Here is a 14,797-nt window from a genome sequence, read left to right as displayed (position 1 = left end):
AAGTGATTGATGGTAATATGCATCGTGCCGCGACGTTAAATCAGGCGCTTCTTGGGAGGCAACCCATGTTTCTTTTTCTTTTCCTTATTCATCTTCTTTAGATAGGTCTTGTTTTATGCTAACTGGTTTTTAAGTGTGTTGTAGGAATGAGTGTGCTTTGCAGGAACTGTGCTCAGAAAAAGTGGCTAAGTGTAAAAAAAGTGCGGACCGCACAATTTTGAAGGCCACAACAAAATGGGATTTGCGGCCGCATAATTCTTGTTGCGGCCACACAACAAGAGATCAGAAATTGCAAACTCTCTGAAGTTGTCCATGTCAGAGAAATGGCCAAAGTGAGGCCACACAAACATCTGCGGCCGCACTAAAAAATGTGCAGACCGCAGATCATCAAAAGGGTAATTTGTAACAGGTAAAGGAGTACGGACCGCAAACAAAATTGTGCGGCCGTACTCAGCTCTTGAGTCCTTGCCCTGACCGGCTAACTATAAATAGTTCCTCCTCACCACTGTTCAAACTTTACGAACTCTGAACATTTGACACTAGGGCAAACACAGTGCACCCAATTGATTCAAGCATCTCACTCTCATTTCATCATCTTTGATTCTTCCTTGCATCACTACATTACTGGTATGTTCAATTCATTATTAAATTTTTCAATTTGCTTAATTTTGTTCAAAATTAGTTTAGTTATTTTTAGCCCTAATGTCAAAATTAATCATCATGTGAGCTTAAAAATTGTATGGGTAACTTCCTATTTGCTAATTTGGGGGATGGGTAAACTATGTATCATGGCTAAATTGCCAATGAATTGAAAACCCCTAAGTGACTACCGTTTGTTTTTTAATTGTGCGGACGCATAAGGAATTGTGCGGTCCATAGATCATTAGGCTAGGGCAAATATTGTGCAATGATTATGCGTACCACACTCAAAATTGTGTGGTCCGCACTAAAAATTGTGCGGTTCGTAGAAATTTAACCACGGTCGCAAAAAAATGTGTGCGGCCGCAGATCGATCAATTCTCTGACATTAGAGAGTTATTATTTTGGAGCTTGCAATTGTGTGGCCATACTCAAAATTGTGCGGACCGTACTTTAACTGTGCGGTTGCACTTAAAATTTTGCAGACCGCAGAATCATCAGTAAGGCCGCACTTTCAAAATTGTGTGGTCCGCACAAGCCCATCTGCGGCCGCACCCAAAAATGTGCGGACCGCACTTCCCCTAACCTTAATACTGTTTGGCTACAACTGTCTGATATTTTGGATTTGAAATATAACTGATTCTTATTGCTATGTATTGCAGACAATGGTTAGATCACGGGGACGGGGTGATACATCCAAATGGAGGGGTGAACCCTCCCAAGGCAGGGGTACCCTACCACTCTCCTTGCAAAAAGTGATATTTAAAAAGGAGACTGTAGGGCGAGGTAGGGTTGCAGAGCCCTCTGAGTCAAGTTCATACATCCCGTCTAGGGAGGCATCAGAGGGCCACTCTGTGAAAGAACGACCTGATGCCCAATCTCAGCCACAACAATTTCCAGGGAGATACCAGCTCCGAAATGAGCCTTCCACCTCAGCAAGCACTTCTGAGGGTTCGAATGATGACAATCAGGGTTCAAAACCCTCATCTACTCATGCCCCCGCCGCACTAGTCATAATTGATGATGATGATATTCCGGATGACGGTCGGGGGGTGATACCAGAGTTGCAGGCCTGGAGAGGTCAAAGAAGAAGAAAGTTTGGGAAGATAGGTTTGTGAGCCTGACTGCATTCAACAAGTTCCGAGAGTGGTGGCCGCAGAGATCGCTCACTCTTGAGCGGCAGTTTGTGTTAAAAGATCTGGATAGATACAACCCCAAATGTGTTAAGACAATTTCGGGAAAGAAAAGAGTATAAATGGTTCACGTAAAGTGTAGTAGATACCAAGGAGCACTTAGTCCGGGAGTTCTACGCTAATGTGGCGCATATCAAGAAGGGGACTAAGGTGAGGAACCTGAAAGTACGATTTGATCAGAGCACCCTGAACACTTATTTGGGGCTTGAGGATATGGAGTCGGTGCAGTATTTAGAGAAGTTCGCAATGGGTGATGCAACTCACCCTTGGCTAGCTGAGATACTATCAGCTCCTGGACCACCACCACCATAGATCATAGCAGGGGTTCCCTTTCAGTGGAATACCCTCAACTTTGAAGCAATCTCCCAATCCCTCGGGCAATCCTAGTTGCTTCCATCATGGCCGGGTACCCAATCAATATGGGTGCCTTCATGTCTCTGGTTGTCAGGCAGGGTAAAAGCTCCTATCCGCATCCCAACACTATCACGGAGTATCTCACGGATGCGGGGGTGGAGCCCAAGAGCTTTGATACGAAGGTTAGGGCTAAGAAGCCCTTCTCCTGGTACTCTCTGAAGGACCCAAGGAACCCGAAGAACAAGGGTAAGTCGACTACTACCGTAGGCCAGTCTGATGAGCCTTCGATGGTAGTTGCAGATTCATCTGCCATGCCTTCTACAGTAGCCATGCCTTCCACAGCAGCGGGGCCTTCCACCGATACAAATGCCATACCTCCACCTCCATCTTCAGGGCCATCAGTATCAGTGCCTTCCTCCTCTACTTATCCGATCTCTACGCTGCAAGTCTCCCAGACACTGGTGAGTCTCAACAACTAGATGCATACAGCTACTGCAAAGCTGTCTGACCTATCCAGTGTTGTTGCAGCTCAGACTTCTACCCTAGCACCCCAGATTCCTCCGTCAGTGGAGGAAACTTTGAAGAAAATATTAGATAATCAGAAGGCCATCATGGACACCTTGGTGGCACATGGGGTAGCAATTGAGGATCTTGGGAAGCAGGTGAAGAAGATGAGGAAATCTCAGGCTTCGAGGAAATCAGTTGACAAATTAAAAGGAGAGGTGACCAAGATAGCAGCCTCTGGAGATCTTCCATTTGACTTACTGATGGAGACAAATCCATCAGTACCAGTAGACCCATCAGCACCAGTGACACCGGCTGGCCTGTCTGAGGAGCCAGACCTCGCTGCCCACACTGCTAAGGCGGTGCTACAGATGTTCACCAATCCAGCTACTCCTCGAGCAGAGGATGATGAGATCCAGTTGGAGGAGCCTGAGGGGGGTGATGCTTCTATGGACACTGAGACTACATAGGGAGTCCTCTCTACTCTTTCCTTTCCTTGTTTTTATTTTGTTAAGCATTGAGGACAATGCTTATTTTTATTTAGGGGGTGGAGTCTATTTTGATTTGACATTTGACATTGGCCTGTAATAACTGATAACATTCTCTTTTTATTTTTACTTTCATTATGTACATATTCTTCTCTCTCTATTGATGAATATATTCTCTTTCCCTTTCTCAGTTTGTATATTCATTTATGCTTTCAGCAATTTACTTCATAGCTTCTTTATTTTGTTTTCTCAGTAGTTAATGTTTAGTCTAATAGCTTCTTATTTACTTTAATAGCTTCTTTTTAATTTAGTAGTTTCTTTTCATGTTTAAGTGATCAATAAACCTTTGGTTTTCTTAATGCCATAATTCTTTCCAAAGGTAATTTTCGTGTGAACCAGGTGACTCTTCCCAACGATGGATGGTGTGACAATCTTCTTAAAGGATTGAGTCTGTTTTTGATGTTTAGGTAAGAACAGTAGTAATAATGAATAAGAGGACCTAATTGAGTCGAACTAGAAGAGTCAAGCATGCTTCAGTTGGTACCAACACACTTAACTACATACTTATGATTAAAAATAAGTTCTTGAAAAGAAATAACTCTAGTTAGTGAACTTTTGACTCTTGTGTTGACTTAAGCAATCATCGAGTGATTTAGTTGAATCATTAGTAATTTTCAATCTCGAATATGGTTGTGGTGGGCCCTCGACTCTATCCTCTTGAACAATCCAGCTGTGTGAGAGGTGAGATATTTTGTTTCAAGTCCAAGTACCCGTGCGAATGGTCTAGAACTTGCCCCGAATGTGTTTCTAGGCGAAATTCTAAGTTTTGCTTGAGAAGTGATTGTATGCTCTCCTTGACCCGTTTTGAAATTTTTCATGACCCACCAATGTTGTTAACCCTAGTCAACCTTTTTGAGCCTAAAACCTTTCTCATTTGATAACCATATTACAATCCTTTACCCGTTTTGTAGTGATCCTCTCTTGGCACCCGAGCTTTCCTTAACACTCTTGAGAAACAATTGGCTAAAACATAAGTTTGGGGGAGAGACGAAAAATTTAAAAGTGGTATCAAGGTACAAAAAGAGAAAAGAAATGAAGAAAAGGAAAGGCAAATAAAAAGAAAGAAAGAACAAAAAAAATACAAAAAGAAAGTGAATAAGTTGAAGAGTTGAAGGGATTCAAAGAAAAGCAAAAATACAAAGCATGGAGAAAATAAAGAAGGAGAAAACGAATATCTTGACCAAGAAAGAGTGATGTTAAGTCATTCTAGTTCCCCTAAGGAAAAAGAAAATGACTCAAAGAGTCGGCAAAGCATGGGCCAAAAAGAAAAATGGAGTGCTTAAGGAAAGATAAACTCGTTCTATTCCAACATTTCCTACCTTAGTCCAAAAGCCTTCATTACATTTCGAAAAAGCCCTACGTGATTTCAAGCCGAGTGAACTTACATTAGTGGTGATTTACACAAGGGGCAAGCATATGGTACTTAGAGCCGTACTTGTGATATTCTTTTGAGAGATGTGAGCGAACTTTTCACAAATTCTTGAAGTGAGTGCTACATTCTTAAGTGAGATATGCTAACAGAGAGTGAAGTAGGAGGAGTTTGGAATCCACAACGACCTATATGAAAGAGCGAACTTCCTTGATAAGTAAAGTCAGCTCTTGATGCTCTAGTGTCACATTAGAACTATTTGTGCTTAAAACTTCAAATCATTGCTTTGTTGATAATTCATAAGTGTTGTGGGTAATTTTTGGTCCCAATTGATGTGTGTTTGATTCACCTTAGATTAGCTGGAATAACTTTTATCTTGTGGAGGTGGAAATTACCTTATTTGCTTGAGGATAAGAAAAAGCTTAAGTTTGGGGAGTTGACAAGTGGAAATTTTGACTACTTATTAGCGCCTTTTAGCTTTTGTTTTAGTCCAAAAGTGTCTAATTGTATTCCCGAAAACTGATGAAATATGATTACCTGCAGGAGTATTAGAAAATGAGCTACTACGATGAAATCCAACTCAAGGAGGAGTGATCTGAACAAGGACAAAAATTAGTCACAAAAGCTCAAGTGCGGACCGTAGATTTCTATCTGCGGCCGCAGAATGTGAAGGAAAATCAACAAAGCCCCAGTGCAAAGTGCGGATCGCACAATTATTGTGCGGCCGCAAAAGCTACGTTAGAGCCAAAGTTCAGAGAGTTTCATTTCAAGATCAAGAAGAAATATGGACCGCACAATAATTGTGCGGCCGCAGAAATAGCTATGCGACCGCACTCAGGAAATGCCAGTGCGGCCACACCTAGAATTGTGCGAACTGCAGAACATGAGAGATGCGGCCGCAATCCAGAATTGTGCGGCCGCAGAGTCAACTACTATCAAGATCTGAAGAGAAGTGCAGATCGCACATATAATTGTGCGGCCGCAGAACCTCCGAAAGGGCTATTTTATCCGAAAATTTTAACTTTGTATAAATAGACTACTTTTACGAAATTAGGTCAAGTTTTGGATATTGAAAGTCCTGTAGCCATTTGTTTTTACCCCTTTAGGCAACTTTAACTTACTTTGGTGATTTAACATTGGATTTTTATCTTTTAATCTTGCAATATGAGTTTTATCATCTTTTCTTCTCTATTTTCCTCTATACCCATTATGAGTAGCTAGAGTTTTGGCTAGGGTTGTGACCCAACCCTAGTGTGTGAACCTAATGGATGTTTAATTTATGGCTTGTTTATGATTGAGTATTTATTATTTAGCCTTGTTCTTGCCTTTAATTGTATAATTAATGGTTGCAAATATTAGTTTATGCCTATTTGACTTGGTCTCTACTTGAGAGAGACTTAGTCTAGGAAAAAAACTTGGCTAACAAGAATTTAGGATAAAATCAAGAGATTGATAGTCCCAATTAAAGGGTTGAACCTAGAGATAGTAAAACCCGACTTGAGCATTTTATCAACTATTTTGTTCAATACCCATTTGGACTTGAGAAAGCCAAATTGGGCAAAATCATTCTCTTACTGAGAGGTATTGAGTGAGTATTTGATTGTTGATTGCTATAATACACCCCTACCAACAAAACAAGCTTTAAAGTTTACAACACGTTGGGCAAACACCTAGGTGAAGGTCATACCCCTAGGATTTTATATATTTGAAAACCATCCAAAAATAATATTCTCTAGTTTTATATCTTTAGAATTCTAATCATTAACGTAATTTTAGAAGTAAAAATAAAACCATATTTGTGAAAGTGCAACCAAGATACTTCACGTGCTTTATCCAAATATATACCACTAATCCCTCTCAGCTCCCTGTGGATTCGATCCCGACTCCTTGTTGGGTATTATTATTGCAATCGACCATTTCACAACCTCGAATAGAGATGTGACTTGGACGAGATCAGTAATCAAACGAGCCTTATACCTATCAACAGAACTGTCAGGTTTATACTTAATACAGAATAGCCACTTACCACTATGTTTTTGGAAGAGTCACATGGAACCAAATCCCAAGTCTGGTTGCGAACAAGAGCATCAAATTCGGCTTGCATTGCTGAATTCCAGTGGGAATTAACTTGGCTTGCTTATGGGTTGTGGAAATTTTTTGAGATGTTGTAGTGGTTGTGAGAAATTGACGAGGTTTAAGACTATTAGTTTGTGATCGAGTGATCATTGAGTGCACTTTGGTGGCTGGCTGGTTTGATTGGGGTTGGGTTAATGGGTCAGACTAAATAGGCGGCGATGATTCTGGTCGAGGTGGGGAAGAAGCTATTTGCGGCTGGCGAAACAGATGTAGAGTGGGACCTGGATTTTGGCTAGGAGTGGATGGTCTTTCTCATATTTGATATGTGATAAGTGGTCGTGAGGGCAAAACTTGAGGTGCCAAGATTGAAGGAAGAGAAATAGTTCTCTTTTATTGCGGAGCTTGTTTGGAAGTTGGAGAAGTAGGAGTCGAAGTATAAGGAGAAGGAATATTACCTGATTGATGAGAGACACCATAAGAAGCAGGTGAGATTGCTTGTGGGCATTGAGGCGTGGACAATGTAGTCATCGGTGGTGGAAGTTGATAAGAGGAATTTAAAGTTGAATTATTATCCTCTTTGGTTGGTTGTTCAATAGAAATATTATCCCAAGCTACATTATTCTTACTTCTAAAATCTGAAAAAATATTTTGAAAAGGAAAATTTTCTTCTAGAAAAACTACATCCCTAGATACATAAATTTTAGAATTAACTGGATCAAACACTGATGGCTATAAAATTATTAGAAAATCCTAAATAAACACACGGTGTAGATCGAGGTTCTAGTTTATTACTGAAATAAGGTTTAAGCCATGGGTAGCATAAGCATCCAAAAACTTTGATGGAATTATAATTAGGCACTTTCTAGAATAGGATTTCAAAATGTGATTTATTTTGTAAATTTGGTGTAGTCATCCTATTGATCAAATAAACTACTTGATGACATGCATAACTCCAAAAAGTTGAAGGTAAGGATGCTTGGTGTAACAAAGTGCGGGCTGTCTCAATGACATACCGATGTCGGCGTTCAACTAAGGCTACCCGTTAGGGGTGTGTATGGGGACGACACTAAGTGTTCAATTCCATGTGTTTTTAAATAGGAATCTAATTTTTGAAATTCACCACCACCATCAGGGTACAAAGATAATATTTTTATGTGAAAATGTCTTTCAAGCAGGGGATGTAAGGTTTGGAAGATTTTTAAAAATTTTGTTTTATCTTTGAGCATGAACAACCACATATATTTTGAAAATTGATCAACAAATAAAATGTAGTATCATTTTTTGTCAATCGATAATACCGTAGACGGTCCCCACAAATCACTATAAATTAAATATAATTTCTTATCACTGTGCAAAGAAGTTTTTGAGAAAGGCATCCTGTGGCTTTTATTGGAATAACATGAATTACAGATAGTACCAATTTTTGAATTAGAAACTGGAATGGAAAAATCAAGTAGAACTTTATCTAGAGCACGATGATTAGGGTGGACTAGTCGTCAATGCCACATATGGTATGGGACAATAACATTATATTTGGGAGAACCTTCAACATCGCTCGGTGGCCACTCATACAATCCATTTCTAGTCCATCCGCGAACCAACGGCGCCCCCGTAGTCAGATCCTTCACAAAATAAAAACGAGAAAAGAATTCAATAGAGGTGTTATTGTCTTGACAAAACTTAGAGACAGAGAGTAGATTATTTTTAATGGCTGGAGAGCAGAGAACATTTTGGAGATGGAATTTGTGATTTGATGCATTAATGTTCACATTACCAGTATGAGAGATTGGAATGGTATTACCATTGCCCATGACTATATCTTCCGAACCGTGGTAGTCTTGCATAATTGCTAGACTTTGAGTGTCCGAGGCAACATGATATGTTGCACTACTGTCAACGATCCATGGAGCTGGTTGATTTTGGAAGCGTACATCGTAATTAGCGCGAGCTTGAAAATGATTATGATACCTTGTCTGACATACACGAGTAGCATATCCTCTACCATCACAAAGTTGGAAGTAAATATTGTTGTTGGGAGGCTGTTGTTTCTGATTGTTGCGCCCGGGCTACTGATTATTGCGCCATGATTGATTGCGACTTTATTGATTGAGATTGTTGTTATTGGGTGCATTTGATCGCCGATTGTTGTTGGATCCCTGATGTGTAGGAGTTGAAGCTGTACCCTGAGCAATATTAGCAGTTATTGGAGCAGAAGGAGTCCTTTTGGCTTCCTCATGATGAATAAAAAGCTCATGATCAAGGAGCTTTTCTTATAGTTCTTCGTATGAGATTGTTGAATCTCGAGCTCGGATTGTAGCAGAAAGGTCTCAAAATTCAGATCCAAGTCCAGTAAGAATCTTGACAACCAATTCTTCATTGGAAACGGGGGATCCAGCAGAGGCAAGTTCATCACATAGTGAGCGAACTTGATGAAGATAATCTACAATATAGCGAGAGTCCTTGGAAAGACGGGCTAGACGGTTTCGAAGACTAAAGATACACGTTTGGGACTTGTTTGCATAAGCAATATGCAGTGCATCCCAAGGCATTTTAGCATTTGCAGCAAAAGCAACTATATTAGCAATTGTTGAGTCTACAGATACCAAGACAACATTTTGTATGAGCTGATCTTGTTGAAACCTAGCAAGAAAATCAGGATTGGGTACTTCTTGGTTATTTGCAGAGATAGTGTAAGAGGGGGTTGATTTCGATCCATCAAGGTGACCAAAGAGTTTGTGCCCACGCATAAGCATGGACACCTGAGCCTTCCATAGTGAAAAGTTATGGCTACCAGTAAGTTTGACGGGAAGTTGAGCAACGGGATTGAACTGGACAATAGTCTTTGACCCGGAGGTGTTATCGGCATTGACAACAATTGGAGAACTTAGAGCCATTTGTGTGCGCAGTGGATGGGTTAGAAAATTTTTAGGATCAAGCTCGTTGGAGCAATAGAGCTCTTGATACCATAAAGAGTGATAAAGGCAGAATAAGAATTTATATTGTATAAATTATAAGGTTGACTTTATATAGCCAAGTGTAGTACATAAAAGTTGTGAATAATATAACAAATTAAAGAGAATATAGGATACAAAGAAATCTATGTGAATAACAATCCTAAACAAAAGGAATCTAATAAGCAACAAAAGAGATATTAAAAAATAGAATAACAAAGAGTCCAATAGGAGATAACTTACTAATGTCGTTATTAAAAAGAACTTAAGAAGAACAATTTCAATTTACCAACAAAGAAAAAGATATGAATTGTCTGAACTTAGATAATCAGAACTAAAAAGAAAGTTGGAACATATTTGTGTTAAATAAAGAAGTTCCTAGAATAACAAATGTGCATGGCTATCCACTCTTTTTAAGCCAACTAGATGTCTAGGAATTTTGTTTTGAGAACTTCCGGGTCGGCACGGAATCCAATTGGCAGATCTGGGATTATCACATACTTAAGGGAACTTTACATCATTTTCACAATTTAAAAAAAATATAACAAATTCGTAGCATAAAATCCAATATTACAGTTATGACAGAAAAATATTTATATTTGTAGCATACAGTTCCATTAAAATAGGAATATTAATTATTAATCTCTAAACATAAGCAATTTGAATGAAAAGTCAATAATTCTTTGTACAAAAATTATACTTTTTTTTCTCTTTATCTATTAGCTTTCCTTCTTTTTCTTCATCTTCTTAATTTTATTTTCTGCCGAAACCAATATATTTTCTAAATTTGTTCTATTCGTTTTCTTTTTAATTATCTTTCTTAAGTTTTTCTCTTCCTTCTTTCTTCCTTTATTAACATAAAGATCATACTTCGATAATAATATACGTTAATATATACAAAATGTATATAAAAAATATATATTGAATTAACAAATATAAAATATACATAAAAAATACATCTTCAATTAAGATGACACTTAGACATGTAAAATATACATAAAAATAATATAGCTTAAATTTAATTAAGATGGCATATAAATATACAAAAAATATATATAAAAAAAATACATCCTGAATTAAAATGGTACTTTACATATAAAATATATTTGAAATATACATTAAAAATACATCTTAAAATAAGATAACACTTCACAAATAAATATATAAAAATTATATACATAAAAATATATTTTGAATTAAAGTGATACTTGATATACAAAGTATAAAAGACGTATAAATCAATACATCTTGAATTTATGTGGCATTCACATATGCATCGCATTTTAAAAAACGGAGCGAAGAAGATGAATGTTGGGTTTAATTTTTTAATATATTAATAATAATAAAAAGTGTTCTTTATGGAATAAACAATAAATGATGTTATTTTTTAAAATAATAGTTAAAAAAAAGTGTGTAAAAAACTCCAAACTGTTTATGGGCCATCCTATCGGCTCGATGCATAGAGTCCGAGTTGTTGCTGTTTCAGAACAATTCAGTGGTTCCCGGCAGCTTACAACCGCTTGTTTGATCGCCGGGAAATCACTGAACATGGCGGAGGCAAAGATGGTGATCATATTCGATTTTGATCGGACACTAATTGATGATGATAGCGATAGATGGGTCGTAGAGAATATGGGTCTGACCCATTTGTTCAACCAGCTCCGTCCAGCTTTACCTTGGAATGCTCTCATGGTCACTGCTTTTCCCTCACTCTTAATCTCAATATTACTTTGCATTTTATTTTGATCGGTCATTTCTCCTTCCTTTGTTTATGTTTTGCTCCCCTTTTCATGGTTAATTTTATTTTTTTCTCTTGTATTTTGAAAATATGCTGACCAAATGATACGATACAATCAACCTAAACTTTGAAAAAGAAGCATTTTTTTTTAAGCTTGGCCAAACAGGCTATATGTGGAAGAAAGCAGGATTTTGTTTTTCTATTTGGGTTAAGCAAGCTGTAAATAGTTAAGGTAGATTAATGAGATTTTCATTTGGCTAGGTTGGAACTACTATTTTCTATTATAAGTATTAGTATTTTAAACTGTGTAGTGTGACTGGTTTGTAGGATAGGATGATGGAGGAGCTACATTCTCAAGGTAAAACAGTTGAACAAATAGCTGAATGTTTGAAGCATGTGCCGTTGCATCCTCAGACAATTTCAGCAATAGAGTCAGCTCATGCTCTTGGGTATGTATTTCTAAATTATCGTTTTTGATTATTGTATCGAAACTTCGATAAACTTGTTGCTTTTGCTAATTTGCGGTTGTGGTTATTTCAGATGTGACTTAAAAGTACTTAGCGATGCCAATCAGTTTTACATCGAGACTATATTGAAACATCACGGATTATACAGATGTTTCTCGGAGATCATTACAAACCCAACTACAGTAGATGGAGAAGGTAGACTGAGGATCTTTCCTTACCATGATTTGGCCTCATTTCATGGTTGTAATCTATGCCCTCCCAACTTGTGCAAGGTATCCTGACATTAATTCTGTCATGCTGCGCAACTTAAGGCAATTAGTGATCCAAATTCTCAGTTTGTAATGTTGTGGTTCCTGTAAATTCATACTGGATGTATTTTAACAGCATCTAGTCATCTAGATCAATCATCAAAACCTTGCAAGTGCCAAGCAGAATGCATTTGTTTCACTTTTTGCTTTTTTGAGTTTTACCTTCATAGCAGTTAAGCACTTGTAGATGTTGTGATCACGATTTGCTATTTGGTTCTTGTCATTGGTACATGGTGTTTTCACTTCAAATTTGTTTATTCGTGTATGTGTAATCAATAGTTTTGTGTCCGGCGATTAGCATGTGATCCTGTGAACAGAGACATTTTAACCTTAGGTCTTCATGTGTCTTGCTATTGAAGAACACTTATGCTTCAAATTCTGATAAAGATTATACAATGCATAATTGTTTTCTGCTTGGCTGTATCTCTATGAGTGATTAAATTTGTATCAGCCTTGATGCTGCAGACATGATGTGCACTTTGACTAGCTGTCTTGAAGGTGAAATTAATTGTGAAAGTGGCTGCTTAATAATACCTTATAGGTTTGAATGCAAGTTCATGACTACAAAGCTTTCAGGCGTTTTTGGTTCTGTCTTTTGTTTCCCTGCTCTCTAATGACACATCTTGATCGTTACTTGTGTGGCTTCCCACGATGTTTTGATGTAACTCTTACCATTTTGACCCAGTAATGCATTGGCTACACGTAGCAGTTATTTAAAATGTCAGTATTACTGTTGTGTAGGGTCTTGTTATTGAGCAAATCCAAGCTTCCATGTCTGAGAAAGGGAAATCAAGATTCATATATCTTGGAGACGGGAGAGGTGATTACTGCCCAACCTTGAAGCTTGATAGAGGAGACCATGTTATGCCAAGGAAGGGCTTTCCGTTGTGGGATCGCTTGCTAAGTAATCCAAGTCTTTTGAAAGCAGATTGTCATGAATGGAGCAATGGGGAAGAACTAGCAAGCATCCTACTCAAGCTTGTTGAAAAAGTCTGCAAGGAATAGAACATAGAAATTCTTGATAAGCAGTCAATTGAAACTGTCAAGGTATATCTCTCTCCTGCACCAATTTCCAAATGAATTCTATTATTGAGGCCAGCCGGTCTGATTGTGCACTAAGGACTTACCGATCATGTTCATAGATTTGTCTCTATCGGTTAAATGCCATACTGTGCTTAATCGTAGCAAATATTCCAGCTTTAGATCGGTTAGGCGACTGCTTTTCGCACACAATGTAACAAAACCTATAATAAAATAGGTGGTTTTCGTCTATAAGCACTGTGCTTAAAGGCTCAAGTTGGTGTTGGCGCTTCAGACTGGAAGATAACCATTTAGCTACCTTTCATTTACTTCATCTGCTACTGACTAGCATATAACGGTTTACCGAATTTTATTAAATTATCAACATCATATACATAGTTTTCGGTACCAAGGAAGATGCATTATTTGCTTCTCGTGGTCAGCGTTGAGCAGCTGCAGCCCATTCTAGCCGCTTTCCTATTAATGTGAACACTTGGCTGCCCGCCGTCAAACATTAAAAACTCATACTATATGTTTGACCTACCTTTAGTTCGACTCTCGATTTAAAAATATTCAAGTCTATTTTTCCAACCAAACGCTGTAACAGCTTTAGTTTGGTAGAAAATGGAATGTTAAAGTGTCGGAGAAGAAAAAGGAGTGAGAGGAATGCACAAAAGATAAAAACCATTGAATTTGACTTAAAACCATGATCCATTTAATCGAAACTTGGTTAGACATTTTTCCGGAAATAATCTAGTCAAATTCCAGAAACGCAAACTTAAATTAAAATTCATTAAAACCAAAATAGACCAGAATGCTCTATGACTATCCGAGGGTCCGGCTCTAATCCTTTTTCTTTTAAAAAAGTATCTTTCTTTAAAAAAAAAATTATTATTACATTAAGGATCACGAAAAAAGAATGGAGAAATAATAACAATGAGATTTGAACTCACGCCTATTGTGTAAGAGACACTATTTGCTCAACATTCTAACTAATGTAACCTTTGTTATTGGACGATGTACGAAGACAAACGACATTTTTTGCTCAGGGAAACAATGAGAATATTATCTACTACAAACTACAAGTTTCACCTTTAAATTTATAATAACACTCTTGCATCAAATTAGTGTTGTCACGTTAAAATTCGCGATCGGCAATGTTGCCCCAAGTAAAGGATAGTTTTGAAGATTGACAAAGGAACTCAGGGATGAACCAGGTCCATCACTCATAGGCATAGACACGGGCATATTCGAAGCTATCCTTTACTTGGGATAAAATGTGATTATCAACTATACTTGACTGGAATGATGTCAGGGAGAGGCACCTGATTCTTCTTTGCTTCATATTAAGCACGTGCTTTGTTAAAATTCCATCTCCTGCACAAGACAAACTGATCCCTACATCTCACTCTATGTGTTTTCTTGAGTGAGGTTGAGGTAAAGGATAGTTTTGAAGATTGACAAAGGAACTCAGGGATGAACAAGGTCCATCACTGATAGGCATAGACACGGGCAGATTCAAAGCATGTGAGACACACATGTAGGAGATAGGCATAATAATAGATATCTCCTAATCGAAAAGATTGCATAATTGATAAGGAGAAGGACTCCTTACTCAACAAGAACATTA

At 37.9% G+C, this 14,797-nt stretch overlaps 1 protein-coding gene across 1 annotated transcript; it reads left to right on the top strand.

Annotated features, from left to right (window-relative positions):
* The first annotated feature begins 11,046 nt into the window (after positions 1-11,046).
* Positions 11,047-13,417, top strand: LOC107795066 (thiamine phosphate phosphatase-like protein). The gene is made up of 4 exons (XM_016617632.2): positions 11,047-11,326; positions 11,700-11,821; positions 11,913-12,111; positions 12,889-13,417. The coding sequence occupies exons 1-4, from the start codon at positions 11,069-11,071 to the stop codon at positions 13,150-13,152; spliced, it is 843 nt and encodes a 280-aa protein (XP_016473118.1). The 5' UTR covers positions 11,047-11,068; the 3' UTR covers positions 13,153-13,417.
* The last annotated feature ends 1,380 nt before the right edge of the window (positions 13,418-14,797 follow it).

The sequence above is a fragment of the Nicotiana tabacum genome, chromosome 2 (genome assembly GCF_000715075.1).
Source record: "Nicotiana tabacum cultivar K326 chromosome 2, ASM71507v2, whole genome shotgun sequence".
Lineage (NCBI taxonomy): Eukaryota > Viridiplantae > Streptophyta > Magnoliopsida > Solanales > Solanaceae > Nicotiana > Nicotiana tabacum.
Note: the sequence above shows the minus strand (reverse complement) of the source record. Positions and strands in the feature narration are given on the sequence as shown.